Source organism: Lathyrus oleraceus, chromosome 1, assembly GCF_024323335.1.
Source record: "Lathyrus oleraceus cultivar Zhongwan6 chromosome 1, CAAS_Psat_ZW6_1.0, whole genome shotgun sequence".
NCBI lineage: Eukaryota > Viridiplantae > Streptophyta > Magnoliopsida > Fabales > Fabaceae > Lathyrus > Lathyrus oleraceus.
The window spans coordinates 54,158,665-54,178,964 of NC_066579.1; the positions used below are offsets into that span (position 1 = coordinate 54,158,665).

The 20,300-nt window shown below is 37.3% G+C and overlaps 1 protein-coding gene across 1 annotated transcript; it reads left to right on the top strand.

Moving 5' to 3' along the window:
• Positions 1 to 2,637: 2,637 nt before the first annotated feature.
• On the top strand, positions 2,638 to 4,713 carry LOC127091084 (uncharacterized). Its single transcript, XM_051029619.1, has 2 exons — positions 2,638 to 3,808; positions 3,878 to 4,713. The coding sequence occupies exons 1-2, from the start codon at positions 2,638 to 2,640 to the stop codon at positions 4,711 to 4,713; spliced, it is 2,007 nt and encodes a 668-aa protein (XP_050885576.1).
• The last annotated feature ends 15,587 nt before the right edge of the window (positions 4,714 to 20,300 follow it).

Consider the following 20,300-nt stretch of genomic DNA (forward strand, 5'->3'; position numbering starts at 1 on the left):
ACTTCTGGGCTGAAGCTATGAATACAATGTGTTATATTCAGAATAGAATCTCTATTAGACCTATTATGGAGAAGACTCCTTATAAACTGTGTAAGGGAAGAAAACCCAACATTTCCTATTTTCATCCCTTTGGATGTTCTTGTTTTATCTTAAATACTAAAGATAATCTGAACAAGTTTGACTCTAAAGCACAAAAGTGTATTATATTAGGATACTCAGAGCGCTCTAAAGGCTATAGAGTATACAATACAGAAACACTAATTGTGAAAGAATTAATACATGTCAGATTTGATGATAAGCTTGACTCTGAAAAGTTAAAGCTAGTTAAGAATTTTGCAGAATTGGAGATAACACTTGCAGGTTCTTATGAAAAGACTAAAGAATCTGAAGAAGCAGAAAAGGGAACGTCAGAAGCACCTGAAGTCACAATCAATCATAAAAGATTAAGAAATACACAAAATGTTTCTGAAGAATTGATTATGGGGAACAAAAACAAACCTGTCAGAACGAGATCAACATTCAAAGGTTCTGAAGAAACACTTATAGGACTAGTATCTCTGATAGAGCCAACATCCTGTGAAGAATCACTTCAAGACAAAGAATATATTCTGGCAATAGAAGAAGAACTTGATCAATTTACAAAGAATGATGTCTGGGATCTTGTACCAAAACCCAAGGGAACCCACGTGATTGGAACCAAATGGGTGTACAGAAACAATCTCAATGAAAAGGGTGAAGTGGTCAGAAACAAAGCACGAATGGTGACACAAGGTTACGGTCAACAAGAAGGTATTGACTATAATGAAACCTTTGCTCCAGTCGCCAGGTTAGAATCTATCCGTCTACTTGTATATTTTGTTGTAAATTACTCCATCAAACTATATCAGATGGATGTCAAAAGTGTGTTTTTGAATGGATATATTTCTGAAGAGGTGTATGTCCATCAACCTCCTGGTTTTGAAAACTCAAAATGTCCATAACATGTTTTTAAATTGAAAAAATATCTTTATGGTCTGAAACAAGCTCCTAGAGCTTGGTATGAAAGACTAAGTTCTTTTCTTCTAGAAAATGATTTTATCAGTGGCAAAGTCGGTTCCACTCTCTTCTGTAAAAACATCATAAACGACCTTATGATCTGTCAGATATACGTTGATGATATAATTTTTGGTTCTGCTAACCCCTCTGTCTGTCAAGAATTTTTTGAGCTAATGCAGGCTGAATTCGAAATGAGTCTGATGCAAGAACTAAAGTTCTTTCTGGGAATTCAAATCAATTAAACATCAGATGCTACTTATGTATATCAAAGCAAATACATAAAAGACATTCTGAAGAAGTTTGAAATGTCAGAAAGTAAACCAACAAAGACTCGTATGCACCCCACTTGCATTTTGGAGAAAGAGGAGGTAAGTCAAAAGGTTTCTCAGAAACTCTATCGTGGTATGATAGGTTCTCTTCTCTATCTGACCGCTACACGTCCAAATATATTATTCAGCGTGTGTCTCTGTGCCAGATTCCAGTCAGATCCAAGGGAATCCCACTTAACTGTTGTTAAGAGAATCCTAAGGTATTTGAAAGGAACACCTAACATGGGCCTGATGTATAAGAAAACATCAGAGTATAGGATTTCTGGGTATTGTGATGCAAATTACGCAGGAGACAAATTGGAACATAAAAGCACATTTGGGAACTGTCAGTTTCTGGGAGGAAACATCATCTCATGGGCTAGCAAAAGACAATCAACCATTGCACTCTCAACTGCAGAAGCAGACTACATTTCAACTTCACTATGCAGCACTCAAATGCTCTGGATGAAAATCCAGCTTGAGGACTTTCAGATATATGAGAGTAACATCCCTATCTTTTGTGACAATGTTTAAGTAAGAACCCTATTTTACATTCCAAAGCGAAGCATATAGAAATTAAACATCATTTTATCAGAGACTATGTTCATAAAGGGGTAATAAATTTAAAATTCATAGATACATACCATCAATGGGCTGATATCTTCACAAAACCCTTAGCTGAAGATATATTTTCCTTCATTCTGAAACATTTAAACATGGCAGATTGCCCAGAATGATTCTGAACTCCTGCTTCACTTTTGATATGTTAAAATAGGCTATGACTTAATCATTATTGGTCATCTGGTTCTGATACTTCTACCAGTTAGGTGTTATCTGAATTAGAATCCTTCTGAATCAGAAACCTTTTTATATTCTTGATATCAGAAACATCAAACGTGTGGCCTTGGATGTTCTAGACAATTGTCTAGCTCAGAACTCAAGAGCCAAACTGTTGAGATCTCCTTGAGCAGTGTGCATATTTTTGATATTAGACAACCATCATTAGCTGCAATTAATTCTCCCTAAGCGTGTCAACTCGGATTTCTGAACTAATTAATTTTGGTATTTCCTATTCTCCTTTAACAATGTTGTTTTGCATGCTAAATGTTTGTATATATATATTTTCTTCATATTTCTCACTTTCACACTTTTCACTCACAGACCTACACAAACCTTCTTGTGCTCAAATTCTATGCAAGTTCTTCAATATTCTTCAACCTTCATCAATAACAACAATCTTCATCTTCTCCAAATGGATTCTCAATAACAACATGTCTACAACTATTCTCAACAAATGGAAGCAATTGAACAACATACTGAAGACCCACAACAAATAACTACTCAAACTGCTACAACCTCAACAACAACTTACAAGGAACCACAAGTTCTTGATCGTCCCCCTCACGTTAACCTTGCAACGCCATTTGAAAAGCTGGAGGTTCACTGTGAATCTCTAATGTACTTTGACAACTTAAAGCGTAATGACATTGATCTAACTGCAGAACTTGAGAAACAAGGCTGGGGAAATTATTTCCAGAGACTCCACGGTCCTGTCTACACCTTCCTCGTTAAGGAATTCTGGATATTTGCAGACTGCAACGACCATTGTATTATTTCCTACGTCCTGGGAGTCAAAATGGTCATCATAGAAAAGTCCATAGCCAAGCTTCTGAACATGGAGAAAACTGGGGGTAAGAGAATCTATAATATCAACCCTAGGGCAAAATACATTTCTCAGGAGATAGTCCCTACAATTTTTAAACAGAATCCAGAAGGGAAGACCTCCAAGAACAAGGAACTTCACCAGAATCTGAGGGTCTGGTTGAAGATTATTCTGGGCACCATCCACCACCGTCCAACTTCAAATTCATCTGACTACATCAATACGGATCAGAAGTGTGTCCTGTATTGCCTCCACAAGGGATTGAAGCTGAATTTGCCTTCCTTGCTATTCAAGTATCTAAGGGATTCAGTCAGGGATACTAGAAATCACATGAAGCCCAGAAACTACATACCTCTGGGAAGGCTCATCTCTGACGTCCTGATGGAAATTGGGATGGTGGACCATCTAATCTTCATCAACATGATGGAAGATGTAACTGTGGATGTTGGCAAGCCCCTGAATGCCAGAAATATGAAGAGCATGAGGGTCATTGATAGAGTCATAGTCAAACCCACTCTGGACACCTCTTGGGATGCTCTGAAGGATCAGAGGAAGATACCTCATGCAATGTATATTTTCTCCAATATAGATCCCCTAGAGGTTATTGCTCATTACCTTCAAGACCTGGCATCTCAAGGTATCGACATCTCAGATTTCACTGTGGATTGGCTACCAGAACATCTACCCAACTTCACGAAGAGGATGAGAGAGTCCTCTAAGAGGAAGTCGAAAAAGAAGACTTTGAAGCTGGGAGAACCTTCAGTAACCAAAACGCATGTGCCTTTGGACTCTTCTGTCTCAAGTAAGTCTTATCTCCCTGAACCTCCTTTAACTTCTGGTTTAAAGTAAATATCTTCCTCTCTACCTCAAGCATCTTCCACATATACTCCTTCTGAACCCACTATCTCTATCCCAACTCCCTATGAACCTCACAACTCTGAACAAACCCTTCCTTACCCCCCTCTACAACAATTTAACCTCACCATCACAACACTTCCTATATATGAAGCCTTACTTATAAATGAACCCATTTCACCTCCCTCTTCAACTCCCTCATCTCCACCATACTACGACCTTTCCTTTAACGCTGATCAGACAGATATTCATGACCCTTCATCTCTAACCCTGGCTCAACTCCAAGACACAACAACCTCTGAACAGGCCCTGTCTATCCCAGAAACCTCTGAACATACACCATCTCTATCCACACCTCCTTCAGCACCCTCATTAACCTTACCAACTTCTGAACCTCCCACTAAACCTTCTGAAACCACTCCAATTCCCTCTGACCCCATTAACCCAACATCTGAATCCGAACCAACCTTCCCAACCCTGGAAGATTCATTTGCTTTATTTTCAGAAAGCTCAGCTGTGAAGCTCAGAACACTGTCTGAACAATTTGGTCTAAGTGATAATCCTTCTGAAGTAAGGACTCACTGGAATGGATTTCTCATATGGATGACATTTGAGGTCTTAAAGTTGAAGGGACTATTTGAACAAGTCAGAAATGGATATCTCAGAAGCGCTAAGGAGAGACTAGAGGCACCTCTGACTAAGGAAGATGAAGAGAAAGCATGCCAGGAAGTTGAAGAAAAGGCTAGGCTGGAAGGTGAAGAGCAGGCAAGAAAGGAAGCCGAAGAAAAAGTAATGGATGAGGTTGCTGCTGCTGCTGAAGCTAAAGCTAAAGCTAAAGCTGATGCTGAATAAGAAGCGCACATTGCTGCAGAGGAAGCTTCTAAGTCTACTAAAGTTACTCTGACTCGAGGTGAGTCATCGACATCTGACATCGCTTCGTAGGTGCTCCAGACTCTGGAAGAACTTCAGAAGGAACAACAACTTGTGAGAGCCATACTCGACAAGCAAGATTCAGTTAACTCCAGCATCCAAAATATTCCCACCCAGCTGCTTTAGAGGACGCCTCCTCCTCCAAACCCTTAGGCACCTTAGGATTTATGTTTTGTGTTTTTCTTTTAAGTGTTTTGGCCTCTATGGTTTTTATTCTCTGTACTTCTCTCAGATTATCTTAATGACATTTTTGTTTTGCTCTATATGTTTTATTTTTCTCTATTATGTTCTTTTTGAGTTTAACAAAAGGGGGGGGGGGGGGGGAATAGATAAACAACCTTCTGATGAAATAAATATTTGACTCTCATAATGCACTGCTTACATCATAACACTCAAAATACTATGCAGTCTAAGTTTTCTTACAGGAAGTGTCAAAATGTATATCTGAGAAACAAGCTAAGTAACATAAGAGGCTCTGGTAAGAAACTTTAAACTCTCCAAGTATCATATTTAGGGGGAGCTTCCTAATATCAGGGGGAGCCATACTATATCTGACTCTGAAGTTATTTTCCTCTAAATATTGTGAAGTATCATTGTTTCACCAACAGTCTGAAGTTTTGTCATCATCAAAAAGGGGGAGATTGTTAGAACAAGATTTTGGTTCTGCAATTTATCTCTAAGTTCTGATGATAACAAAGAGTGAAACATTTTGGTACCCTAATAAAATCTTCTAAGTGTGCAGGACTCTAATGAAAAATGAATCTGATGAAACAACATCTGACATCACATAAATTCTAGAACAACCGACTTAGAATTAAAGATATTTTATCTGATGCCAAAGACAAGCATGTCTAAAAGAATCACTCAACGAATCTGAAGACACTGGAAACTCTGAATCTGAACACATATGAAGATCCTACATATGAAAACTATGAAGATCCTTATATCAGAAGACTTTCTAAATTGAAGATCAGTCAAAGAACTCCTGAAGAAGACACAACAAATAACTATATGAAGAATACAAGATCTGAGAAAAGAATTTGAATTTCGTGCACTCTGATTCACGCCCAACAGATCATAATCTATAACTTAAGAAAGAAGTATTCCAAGTATGGTATGAATCTCTATTTGGATAACATTGAATACTCTCCAAAACTGCTATGGAAAGGACAATAAAATTAATGTCATTAAGTCCTATAATTGGCAAGATATCAACATCAATGCTCTATTCAACGATATCATATCCAAGCACTATAAAAGGCCCATCTATCATCATACCAAGACACGAAGCTATCACACAAGAATTCTGCTTATCTAATTTGAATCATATACCACATTCTTGTTATTCTATTTTATTTATCACACGAGTTGTTGCTCTAAGTGTGATCATTGATCATCGTGCTTAATTGTGTTCATTTTGCTTATCTATAAGCACCAAACACATTCTGGTAATTCAAAAATAGTTGTTTTAAATTCCTCAAGTGACTTATGAAGTCTGTATAATTGAGAGGGCTAAGAGATTGTTGTACTCTTAGACGTTCGTTGTAATCTTTCTAGATTATTGAATTAAGTCCTTAAGTCCTTATTAAAAGAGAAATCACCTTGGCCGGGTGGACTGGAGTAGCATTGATTTTCAAGTGAACCAGGATAAACTTTTGTGTTGTTTGTTATTATCTTTGTGTGTGTAGTGTTGCTAAAAGTTTTTATTGTCCGTGAAAACAATTCAACCCCCCCCCCCTTTCTTGTTTTTCTCTACCTTCAGTTAGATCTTGCCACATTCATAGAGATGTCGTGTATAATAATTATGTATGTGTTTGATCAAGATCCTAAACATTCTTACTTTTGATTAAATATGAAAATTATAATAATAGATTTCTTACTCAATTAAAAAGCTTTAATATACATATCTCGTGTAAACCAAATTTATGTCAATTGTAGCGTTGATTGATTAATATCTTCATCTTTTGTTCATTTTTTCCCTAAGTGTAAGTGTCTCTACAATCAATCCAATAAAATACATTTTGCACAAAAATTCTACAACGCCGAGCATTTTTGTTAACTTTGATTTCAAAAAGAAAACGCTTTTTTCAAGTGGTTTTAGGGAAACAATCTATTCAAGCACCCTTCTAGACAATTTTATTCCCATATTCTCCACTGTAAGACCCAAATTTTGACCCTAAGATCTATCATGATATCTCATCATACACATTGGCTTTGGGATCACACATTGGCATCCTCCTCACCCCTCATTCATTGGGTTTGCATTGAGAGAGATCACAAAGCATATTTGTTTGTATAATACTTTATTTTTTCTTTGTTTACTAACCAAAATTCCAAAAATATGTCCATGTATATCTTTGTTTCTTTTGTAGGTAGTGTGTGCATTCACCAATGCCTCATCAAGCTCACAATTAGGGTTTGAAACCCTCAATGCAAGGAGATCAATCAAGAGATGGTTCACAATGGTTCTAGACATCATATATGGATCCCCATGATCTTCATTTATCATTTGGATCAAGAATTCATCAAGAGTTCGAAGCTTGTTTGCATTGGAAACCCTAATTCATCTAGGTATCTTGTGTGACTTCCTCAACAAGTTTCTTGAACAATTGGTCCAATATATCAAGGGATAATTCATTTCACATCATTTTATGCATATATGATCCTCCGTGAGTCCCAAAGATTAAGATAACTTCAAGTTTTCAAGTTGGTTCAAAGAGGTTGACCAGAGAAAGTCAACTGGTCAAAACTGGGGTTCCCTAGACCCTATCTCCTACAATTTTTGTCATATGAAAATGATTACAAGAGCAAAGTTACTCCTTATGAAATTCCAAACAACTTTCGGATTTACATCAAGAGCTAGGTTTTCTTTTAAAGACATTTTTTATGGTGAAAGATTATAGGTAATTTTGTCCGTGCCCTAGTTAGAAGGTCAACTTCCGAGGACCATAACTTTCTCAATTCTTATAATATGAAGTCCATCCAAGTTTAATGATTAATTTTTATATATCTTATCTAACTTTTATTCTTTGAGAAATTTCAAATTCAACTTGCAAGGGCATGTTATAAGAGGAAAGATTATAGGTCATTTTGGGCCATTACCATTGAACAAGTAATTTTCCTCAACTTCTAAAATGCATAAATCCTTCATTCCAAATCCAAATGAGGTAAAATTGGTGACTAAATTGAATAGGATTTAAATATATACAACTTTTATGAAGGAACCATTTCCATTTGAAACTCATAGCAAAAGTTATTCAAGGTGGAAGAAGTAGATATTTGACTTGGTACTTAGAAAATTTTCAATTATGTTTGATTTCTCAAACTTCCACCTTAAAATTCATCATGATCCAAGCTTCAAATGGAAAAGTGTTAAACATGAAAGTTGTTCCCCATGATGTCACCTTTCCAAAAAGTCCAAGATAACCTCATTTGGGAAAGATTTGACGGAATTGTGCATGGTTACTCTTCTTGGTCCCATTTGGATGAATAACATAATCATTTCTCAAGTACAATTGCATGACCTCATGTTAGGCTTTTAACACCATGCATGCTCATTTATGGACCTATTCCAATCATCTCATGGGCCTATCACACTCCCATGGAATCATGCACTAACCTTTCCAATTTTGGTCAAATTTTCAAGTGTGTTAAAAGCAATGCAAAACCCTTTAAATACATGAGCGTTGTGATCAGAATGAGGTGCCTGCTTGCCTAAGATTTGAACCATTGTCTCCCTAACCTCCATTAAAGGATAAATTTAAAGATTTCACTTAAAATTGAGTTTCAAATCTACTTCTATTTTGAGATTAAAACTCCAAGAATCCAAGCCTCTCTTTGATCAATTTCACATCCTACAAGCTTCTAGAGTCAAGCCAAGCCAAATTGGAAGCAAGATCAAGCTGATTTGCAGCTCCCCGAAGGTGAGATTTTAGAAACTTATCTTCTTCAATTCTCCCTCATTTCTCATATATTTTGATTGATTGTTGGTTTGCTGAAGTCCTACCAATATATGCAACAAGATTGAGTTGCTTTGAGGTCAAATCGAAGCAACTCAGTTCATGATCCTCAAAATTCAAATCCATGTATCTTTCAATATATTTGGAATTGGAGGAAATTGAGGCCAGATTTGAGCTCCTGAGCATTTTTTCTTTAAAATCATGTCCTTGTTTTTCATTTTGGTGATGGTTTGTGGTGGACTAGTCCGGTGAGGTCCACCGGAGAAGAAGACCAAAGCTAAGGCTCCGGTGGTGTGTTAGCACTCTCCCAACCTTCAGATTCATTTAAAATTTTTTAATCTTGACCGCTCCCTGTGATTACCATCCCTATGACGCATTGACTGAGGTGTATAGTGTGAAGTGTATGCTTGGCCATCAGATCTGCCACTTCAATTAATGAGGGAGATCTGATGGCCCTTGTTTTTTTTGTATTTTCTGAATTTCCATTTAATCCACTTATTTTATTTAATTCATAGAAATTTCATTTTTAATCCAAAAAATATGGGACTTTCACCAAAAATCTTTAAATATTTTTCAATTTCATATTTTGAATGAAAATATTTTTTTTTGATTAATTTTGATATTTTTCATGAATTAAATGTTTTTGTAAATATTTTTAATTGTTTTAAAATACTTCTGAATTTTTAAAAATCATGATTTTTTTTTGTCTAAGGTCCTTTGACCTTGTGTGACCTAGGATAAATCCCTTGGAAAATTATTTGGTGTTTTGAAGGGGTTTGAGATTTTGTCCAAATTAAAATGCATTTTAATTCATTTTTAAATTGATTAAATGTTTAAGAATTATGTTGAGTCATTTTTATGGTTTTGTGATGTTTAACTTTCTGTTTGGGCCTTGGTCATGATTGATTTAACTTTTGTTTGATCAATACCATTGGATTTATGGGATTGATGAAATGTATATTTCATCTCCCAAAATGAATGGATGGTTTTGATCAGATAAAATTCCTCTCATGATCAATTTGTATTTCTATCTCCCTTTCCCTCTTCATCTTCATCCCTATTCTTCCTCATTTCCTCATTGGACCAATGAAATCTCTAATATCTAAATGCTAATTGATTCATCAATGACCTTGTGTCAGATGAATCAATACAAGTATGACTGAGATAGGTCCCTCCCATTTTCTTTTAGTGTGTGGTATGTTTTAGGAGTTTGGTTCTTTGTACCAAATCTCAAACATGCATTAACAAATATATTTTTATTGTCCGGCCTCAGATAGTTGTGACTTCTACATAGTTCCAATTACGATTGCTTAACATAGAGCAAATTTGACCCTCAAGGCATATCATTCTAGTAATTGAGATTGTAAGTCTCCCATTCTTCATGGCATTGTATGGAGACTTGAGCTTTTTTCCTTTCATGAGAGTTAGTGGCATACTTGTTGAATTATCTAAGTTGGAGTCCTTCTCATGGATGATGTCTTGGTTCAAGGATCCATACTTGTGAATGAATGGTCGAGTGTTCTCCAAAGAATGACTTAATCAATTAAAACTCAACACTAACATCTGACTAACCATTGACTAACTCTTATTCATTATGCCTTTACTTTCAAGTCATTTACTTTATGCAATTTAAATTTCAGTCATTTATCATTCATTGCCATTTACATTTCATATACCTTGTTTATGTTTCAGTCCTTTTCACTTTGCTCATTTGAGCCATATCTTGTGATTGCATATATTTGTTTGTGTGTTGATTTTGTTTATGGTCTTAAGACCTTAAAACACCTAATAATAACAAAAACCCTAGAAACATTTGGTGGACTATTGGGACTTGATCTGAGCTTTTGGACTTAGAATTAGGAAACTTTCCCTGTGCTAAAGGACTTGGCCAATGCCAACATTTGAGACTGAGCTATATTTGACAATGGCTTTCATCTAATGCAAGACCTTGGATCTCTTTGATTCATTTGCTACTTTGTCTTTGTGCTTAATTGTTATTTTGTATGACTCATGTCTGATGTTTTGTTCTGAGTTGATAAAGGAATATTTCATTTTCTACATTGGAAGACAATGAAGATTGATAGCTATTGGAATGCTTGCTTGGATGTGGCTATATTTATTTGATGCCTTGATCTTTATGATGTCTGTATATTGTTTATTTCCTGTTGATTATTTCTTGGTCAAAGTCCAAAGGAAAATGGGTTTCTATATGACATTCTTTTCTGTTAGATTGCATCCCATTGGTCAGATCTTTTCAACTCTTAATTTTTAAATTTTTGCTTAGGGTAGTCTCTTCATCTCCTCCCACTTCTTAAATTTCAAAATCTCTCCCTCTTTTCAAAATCCTTCTTTGCTTGTGATTTCAAACTTAGACGCGTTTTAATGATTAGAAACTTCGGCCTTATGCCATTGAATTTTTAAAGTCTTTTTCTTAATCAAGTTTGTAAATAAAATTAACTATATTGACTTAAATTTCAAAAGGCAAAAAGAACTAACAACCCCATTCAAACTTTGGCCTTTTTGCCATTTTTTAAAACTTTTTGTTAAAATCAATTCACCAACTTTCTTTTAAATTTTTACCACAAACTACGAGGTTTTGATCCCTCATTTTTATGTTGGTACGTAGGCACAAGACCGAAGGTCTTATCAAACACAAAAATATAATCAATGAATTCTTTTCTCATCCCCACACTCTAAATTTTATCAAACATCATTTATACAAAAAACATATGCAGACAAGAAAAGGGCGGTGGCGACTCTGGTTTTATTGACGTTAAGTTTATCCATAGCTTGATGATCACGAATTTACCGCTACAGAAATTAAGTGGCGACTCTGCTTGGGAGTAGTTCTTAGTGGGTTTAGACTACTTTTTATGTGTATATATCTGTATGTTTGATGTTTGTATATATTGTTTGTGTGATATAATCAATCCGTTGTACTTGGTGATCTTTGAGTGGTGAGATAAGTTCTAACCCGAACTTGAGTGCAATTAATATAGGAGGATGGTATAGTCATGTTCAAATTGTGTGGAGTAGTCCTTAACAAGTTGGCTTGAGATCCATCTACTCAGTGGAGACCTCTTTGGAGTTACTGATGTCACACAAGTTATTTGTGGATGGACATTACTTTCTCTAAATCTGGGGTCCGAGAAGCTGAGGACTATAGAACATTTAACCCAAATTGGCCTATTCAGGATGTAGTGCAGAGATTATTCAAGTGTAGACTTGATCATAATTGTTATGCGATACTACACTCAGACGAGTTTCTCTTGAGAATATTATGGGTTGATGAGTCAGTCATCCTAACCTACAATATCCTATAGATGGGATTAAGACTCTGGGCACTTGTATAAAACATTATCTACAGGTTTTTACCCTTAGTACACTCCTTGGGGATGGTTCTTAACCCGACTCCATGCTCGTGACTCACAATAAACCTTTTGATTCTTGGTTGATTCGATCAAGTCTTGTCATTATCAATGAAACTTGGGTGTTGATAAGGTGAAAACCATAATCCACCAAAATGGATGATTGATCTTGATGATGACTTGATCCATCCCTTGACCTTTGTTTGTGGTTGCTTTGTGTGTAATCCCTTGTGTGTGATTTTTGCATTCATGCATACATGCGCATCATGACATTTATGACAGAAAAGTAAATTTCAAGGAAACTAAGGTCTTATTTGCAAATACTTTCAGACCATGGATTATGGACGAAGGAACACTAAGAAATACAATTTCAGATGTCCTAATTTGAAAGAGCTAAGGAAGTTGTCATCCTTTGTATTAGATCCCTTGGACTTCAAGCAACATCATGGGAAGCTCTTATTTGTGTTATCTACTGATGTGGTTGAAGGACTTATGAGTGTTTTGGTTTAGTTCTATGACCCTCTCTACCAGTGTTTCACTTTTCCAGATTATCAACTTGTACCCATGTTGGAGGAGTATGCTCATCTCTTGGGTATACCCATATGTCACAAGGTACCTTTTAGTGGATTGGAGGAGATATCGAGATCTCATGTTATAGCTGAAGCTCTTCATCTGAAGAAATATGAGATTGATGCTCATTTGGTGAAGAAGGGAGGAATTCTTGGGTTGACTTCTGAGTTTCTCATTGGCAGATCTACTGTTTTTGCTCAAGCCGGTAGCATGGATGCTTTTGAAGTTGTCTTGATATTGCTCATCTATGGCTTGGACTTGTTCCTTAACATTGATGGTTTTGTTGATGTTAACGCCATTAAAATTTTCTTGATTGGGAATCTTGTCCCGACTCTGTTGGGTGACATGTATTTCTCTTTGCATTTGAGGAATTCTAAAGGTGGTGGGACTGTTGTGTGATGTGTTCCTTTTTTGTACAAGTGGTTTATTTTGCACTTACCTCAGACGCCTGCTTTGGTGGAGAATCGACAATGTTACGGTGGTCCTAGAGACTTATGTCTCTCACTAATGATGATATTGTTTGGTATGATTTTGCATTGGTAGCTTGGATATTATGGACAGTTGTGGTGAGTTCTCTAATGTGCCTCTCATTAGTTCGCAAGGAGGAATCAACTACAATCCATCATTGGCCCGTAGTCAACTTGGGTTCCCCTTGAGAGATAAACCTAATAACACTTAGTTAGAAGGTCTATTCTATCACGAGGGTAAAGATCCCCAACATTTGAAGAAAAGGATGATACATGTTTGGCATAATATGCATAGGAAGGGAAGATTTGAGCTTGGTTCATGCAACTGTGTAGCTCTGGAAGCTTACACTATTTGGGTGAAGAAGAGAGCTTTGGAGCTCAAGATGCCATACACTTACGAGAGAACTATGTCTTTGGTTATGGATGAGCCATCAACTCTCCCTAACCAAGATGTAAAGGAGTTGGAAGACGCACTTGCTAAGATGAAGCAAGAGAAAAATATGTGGGAAGAGCGGTTTCATGCTTTGAGCCGAAAACATGAAGAGTTGCAGCTTGAGTCGAAAGACAAAGATACACTTATTGAGATTCTTGAAGACCGTGCAGTGAAGAGACATAGAGAGACAGAGGGTTTATATTCCTCTAGCATGCCTCGGCCTTCCGGTGCTTGGAAGAAGATTGTTGACCAGCTAGTCCTCGAGAAGGCTCAGATGAGGACATCCTTTGAGTCCAAGATTTGACGCATTGAAGGAAGTATGCACCCATAGCCAGATCATCTAATGCATTTGCTAGGGGTCCTTAGGATGATGTTTTCCTTTTCTCTTGTATTTGTACTTTGGTTTCTGAAAATGTACTCAATGTAATCCTTCCAATTTTATGAATAAAAAGAGATTTTGTGGTCAATAAAATTGTTATTATTGTTAGTATTTGAACATATATTTGAAAGTAGGACCTCATATGTTCCTTGAAATTAAAAACAAATCAAAACATTGCATTTCATGCATCATTTGCATAACAGGTTTTCTTCTGCCAGATTTGTTATCAATTCTTCTTCTGTGCATCAGCCAAGCTGACTCACCGCTATAACACTCGTGCTAATCAACTGAAGATAATGGAGCATCTAGAGCAAGAAACAAAGAGTTGAAGGATGAGATCGCCAGAGTTATGGTGCTAATGGAATTCGTGATTGCTGCTCAGAGGACTGTTATTTCTGAAGTTATTTCCTCAACTGTTTCTGTTGCTGCTGCCAGTTAACCCATTCCTACTATGCCTATTGGATTCCCTTGGGGAATGCCACCAAACTTCATGCCAGAAGGGTATGCACCCACATTTGTTTCTCTGTCGGCATCTAGTCCGGTCATGTTTGTGCCTTCTCCCATCGTTCATACTTTGCCTCGTGTTGAGGAGACTATCTACCACTCTGAGCCGTCTGAAGGTCCAGATGTCTATGATAAGATGGATGAGATGAAATATCAATTCCTCGAGATGCTCAAAGAGTTGAAGACCATAAGAGGAAAATACTTATTTGGAAAGAGTGTTGCTGAACTCTGTTTGGTTCGCAACTTTAAGATTCAGGTGAAATTCGAGGTCCTAGACTTTGAAAAGTACAAAGGGAATACCTGCCCGTTGATCCATCTAGTTATGTATGCCAGGAAAATGTCTACTCAAACTGATAATGATCAATTTTTGATTCACTATTTCCAAGACAATTTAATTGCAGTCGCCTTGAGATGGTATATGGGTCTGGATAGTGCTAGCATTCGTACTTTCAATGACTTAGGCGAGGGCTTCGTCAAACAGTATAAGTACAATATGGATATGGCGCCTGATGGAGACCAGTTTAGGTCTATGTCTTGGAAGGACAAAGAGACATTGAAAGAATATGCCCAGAGATGGAGAGAATTGGCCGCTCAAATAAGTCAACCTCTTGAAGAGAAGGAGATGACTAAGATCTTCTTAAAGATGCTGAGTTCGTTTTACCATGAACGCGTGATTGCAAGTTCCCCCAATGATTTTACCGAAATGGTAAACATGGGGATGAGGCTAGAAGAAGGAGTCCGAGAAGGACGTTTGACTAAAGAAGAGGCGTCAGCAAGCAAGAAGTATGGTGGGAGTTTCTCTAAGAGGAAGGAGGGAGAAGTTAATTCAGTGTCAGTGGGGAGGAAGAGGAGGCATCATGTCAAGAAAGGTTCTCAATCCCGTTAACATCAACACCAAGTTTCTTTAGTAATTCCAGTTTTTTCCAATAATTCCAACAATCAATCTGTTTCAATTCAGCAACAACAACATCAACAAAAACCGCAACAAATAACCAACTACAAAAATAACAACAATAATCATCAACAAAACTTTGAGAGGAAGAAGGTCTCCTTTGACCCTATTCCTATGACTTATGCAGAGTTGTACCCATCCCTGGTACTCAAGAATCTAATTCAGCCGAGAAACCCTCCGCAAATTCCCGAGCCACTACCATGGTGGTTCAAGCCTGATCCTCATTGTGATTTTTCACCAGGGAGCCCCTGGTCATGATATAGAGAATTTCTATCAGTTAAAGTACGAAGTTCAGAAGCTTGTGAAAAGTGGTATGGTGTCCTTTGAGGATAGAGCGCTAAATGTGAAAGCCAACCCATTTCCTGCTCATGGTAACACTTCTATCAACATGGTGGACGACTGTCTAGGGAATTTTAGAGTTTTTGATGTGAGACGTATTCGGAGGTCTCTGGTGGAAACGCATAAAACTTTGTGTTTGATTAGTGACTATGAACATGACCATGATGATTGTGTCATTTGCAACGTGAACCCCCATGGGTGTATGATTGTCAAGAGAGATATCCAGAAGTTGATGAGTGAGAATGTAATCCAGATTCAACAGTCGATGGATATGGGAGATGATGTGAATGTCATTGTACCGGTGTTCAAGACCCCTGAGTGGGTAATTATTCAGTTTAATAGTAGTAACATCAATAATGTCAATAGATCAGTATCGTCGTTGGTTATACGGTTAGCGGGCCCTGTCCCTTATGCATCCGATAAAGCTGTTCCATATCAGTATAACGCTACTATGATAAAGAATGGTTAAGAGCTTCCGCTACCAGTTGCAAACTCAGTGGTAAATATTGCAGATATAGCAAAGGTGACCCGTAGTGGTCGTGTATTCAGTCCAGTGTTTCCAAAGATTATGGACGATATGTCAGTAAGTAAGAAGGCAGAAGTTCCTGCAATGAATTCGGTTAGTGCTCCAATGTGTCAGTCTGGTGAATCAACTAATTGAAGGCTAACGATGATGATGAGATATTGACATTAATTACAATAAGTGAATTTAACATTATGGAGCAACTGCTCCAAATACCGTCAAAGATATCTGTGTTTTTGTTATTGATGAATTCTGAAGTGCACAGAGAAGAATTGCAGAAAGTGTTAGAACAGGCTTATGTTAGGCATGTTGTGACTGTGGATCAGTTTGACCATATTGTTGCCAAAATCACTTCTTGTAACAATCTGAGTTTTTATGATGAAGAACTTCCCGAGGAAGGTAGGAATCACAATTTGGCACTTTATATTCAATGAATTTCAAAGAGGATTCTATGTCCAATGTGTTGGTTGAGACTGGATCATCATTAAATGTGTTGCCGAAGTCAACTTTATCAAGACTCTCCTATCAAGGCGCCCGATGAGGTACAGTGGCATGGTTATTAAAGCGTTTGACGGTTCTCGAAAAACTGTCATTAGAGAAGTGAACCTTCCAGTGAAGATAAGTATGAGTGACTTCCAAAATACTTTCCAGGTAATGGATATCCACCCGGCCTATAGCTGCTTATTGGGAAGGTCATGGATCCATGAAGCTGGAGCTGTGACATCTACTTACACCAGAAGCTGAAATTTGTGAAGAACGGAAAGCTTGTCGTTGTTGGTGGAGAGAGGCATTATTGGTGATCCATTTGTCATCTTTCACATATGTTGATGAGGAGGAGGAAGTTGGAACGCCATTCCAGGATTTGTCTATTACTAATAAGTTGAAGAAAGATGGGGCACCCATGTCTTCTTTGAAAGATGCGCAAGCTATTCAGACTGGCAATATTGATAAGTGGGGCCGTGTTGTCGAGGTCGTTGAGAACAAGAATAAGGCAGGGCTAGGATTTCAACCAAGGTCATTCAATGTTAACGTTAAGGTTATACAACCAGTATTCCGCATTGGAGGGTTCATTCATGAGAATGATCAAGACTCAACTGCCATTATTGAGGATAGTGGTGATGAAGACGAAGCTTGCACCAACTTTGTGACGCATGGCCAGACTTGCAACAATTGGGTTGCTGTTGATGTTCCTACAGTTATTCAGCGTTCTAAGTAATTTGTTTTCATTTATTTTGAGAAAAATCCTTCTCCTATGCCTAAAGGATAAGTGAACATTGTTGGACATTTTCCTTATTATCATCAATGAAATACAATTTTATTCATCAATATCTATGATGTTTTATTTTTACTTTTTGCTTTTTCTGAAAATGTTTATCACAAAAAACACAAATTAATAATAATCTTCCATCTGCATAATATTTGTTCGCACTCCACCTCTCTAAAATGAAAATATCAAATCATTATGCAGGTTGGTTCTCAAACCCATTGAATACAATGATCCTACTCCCTCTCCAAACTTTGATTTCTCTGTGTTTGAAGTTGAGGAAGAGATTGAGGATGAAGAAGTATCTAATGAATTATCCCGTTTGCTTGAGCACGAGGAAAAAGCCATTCAGCCATTTGAAGAGCAAATTGAATTAGTCAACTTGGGTTTCGAGGATGATGTGAAGGAAGTTAAGATTGGGTCTTAATTGTGTCTACAAGCTAAGAAGAGGTTGATTGATCTTCTGCGAGATTATTCTGATGTGTTTGCTTGGTCCTATCAAGACATGTCTGGTTTGGATTATGAGATTGTGGAGCATAGATTTCCGTTTAAGCTAGAATGTCCGTCGATCAAGAAGAATTGAGAAGAACTCACCCTGATATGGCAGTGAAGATCAAATAGGAAGTGCATAAGCAGATTGATGTTCGGTTTCTTGTTACCTTCGAGTATTCGCAATGGGTGGCCAATATTGTGCCTATTCCTAAGAAGGATGTAAAAGTCTTCATGTGTGTTGATTATAGAGATTTGAACAAAGCTAGTCTGAAAGATGATTTCCCTCTACCACACATTGATATGTTGGTAGACAATACAGCTAAATTCAAAGTCTTTTTGTTTATGGACGAATTTTCCGGTTATAATCAAATCAAGATGGCACCTGAAGATATGGAGAAGACCATATTCATTACACCCTGGGGAACATTCTGTTATAGAGTGATACCTTTCGGTTTAAAGAATGCTTGTGCAACATACCAGCGAGCTATGACCACTCTTTTTCATGATATGATGCATAAAGAGATTGAAATTTATGTTGATGATATGATTGATAATTCAAGTGATGAAGAAGAGCATGTTGAGCATTTGTTGAAGTTACTCCAGCGTTTGAGGAAATATAAACTCCGTTTGAATCCCAATAAGTGTACTTTTGGTGTTCGTTCTGGTAAGTTGTTGGGCTTTATTTTCAGCGAGAAAGGTATTGAGGTTGATCCTACCAAGGTCAAAGCAATACAAGAGATGCCAACGCCCAAAAATGAGAAGCAAGTCAGAGGTTTTCCCGATTGCGTGAATTACATCTTAAGATTCATATCGCATATGACTACCACATGTGCGCCTATATTCAAGCTTCTTTGGAAAGATCAGTCTTGTGATTGGACCAAAGAATGCCAGAAAGCTTTTGATAGTATCAAAGAATATCTGCTTGAGCCTCCGACTCTATCTCCTCCTGTTGAAGGAAGACCATTGATCATGTATTTGACTGTGCTTGAAGAGTGTATGGGCTGTGTTCTTGGTCAGCAAGACGAATCTGGAAAGAAAGAATATGCAATTTACTACCTCAGTAAGAAGTTCACCGATTGTGAGACTCGGTATTCTATGCTTGAGAAGACATGTTGTGCATTGGCTTAGGCTACCAAGCGGTTGAGCCAGTATATGTTAAATCATACTACTTGGTTAATATCCAAAATGGATCCAATCAAATACATTTTTGAGAAGTCTGCTTTAACTGGGAGGATTGCCCATTGGCAGATGTTATTATCTGAGTATGATATTGAATATCGATCTCAAAAAGCGATTAAAGGTAGTGTCTTGGCTGACAATTTGTCTCACCAACCTATTGAAGATCATCAGTCAGTACAATATGATTTTCCTGATGAAGAGATTTTGTACTTGAAGATGAAAGATTGTGATGAACCATTGTTTGAAGAAGGTCCAAATCCTGGTTTTCGTTGGGGCATGGTATTTGATGGAGCTGTTAATTCATATGGTAATGGCATTGGGGCAGTGATTATTACTCCTCAAGGCACTCATTTTCCGTTTACAGCTAGGTTGACCTTCAAGTGTACAAACAATATGGCTTAGTATGAAGCTTGCATTATAGGGCTTGAAGAGGCCATTGATCTCAGAATCAAATATCTTGACGTCTATGGAGATTCAACTTTGGTTGTGAATCAAATCAAAGGTGAATGGGAGACGAATGAATCCGATTTGATACCATATATAGATTATGCGAGGAGGATATCAACTTTCTTTACAAAGGTTAAGTTTCACCATATCCCTCGAGATGAAAACCGGATGATAGATGCTCTTGCAACGTTGGCTTCAATGATTATGGTGAATTTTTGGAATGAAGTTCCTAATTTGACTGTGATGCGTCTTGATAGGCCAACTCATGTGTTTTCTGTTTAAGAAGTCAATAAGGAAAAGCCATGGTATTTTGATATCAAATGTTTCCTCCAAAGTCAGATATACCCGTCTGGGGAATCTTTGAAAGATAAGAAGACTTTGAGAAGATTAGCCGGCAACTTCTACCTGAATGGTGTTGTGCTTTACAAGAGAAATTTCGATATGGTTTTGCTCAGATGTGTGGATAAACACGAAGCAAACCTATTGATGACTGAATTCCATGATGGTTCCTTTGGTACTCATTCCAATGGACATGTTATGAAAAAGAGGATATTAAGAGCATGTTACTATTGGCTGATAATGGAATCTGATTGTTACAAGTTTGTGAAGAAATGCCACAAGTCTCAAATTTAT

Coding starts and splice junctions, on each gene's coding strand:
- LOC127091084 (XM_051029619.1), top strand. CDS start 2,638: ATGGAAGCAATTGAACAACATACTGAAGACCCACAACAAATAACTACT. Junction 3,809..3,877: donor TTTGGACTCTTCTGTCTCAA/GTAAGTCTTATC, acceptor CTCTACCTCAAG/CATCTTCCACATATACTCCT.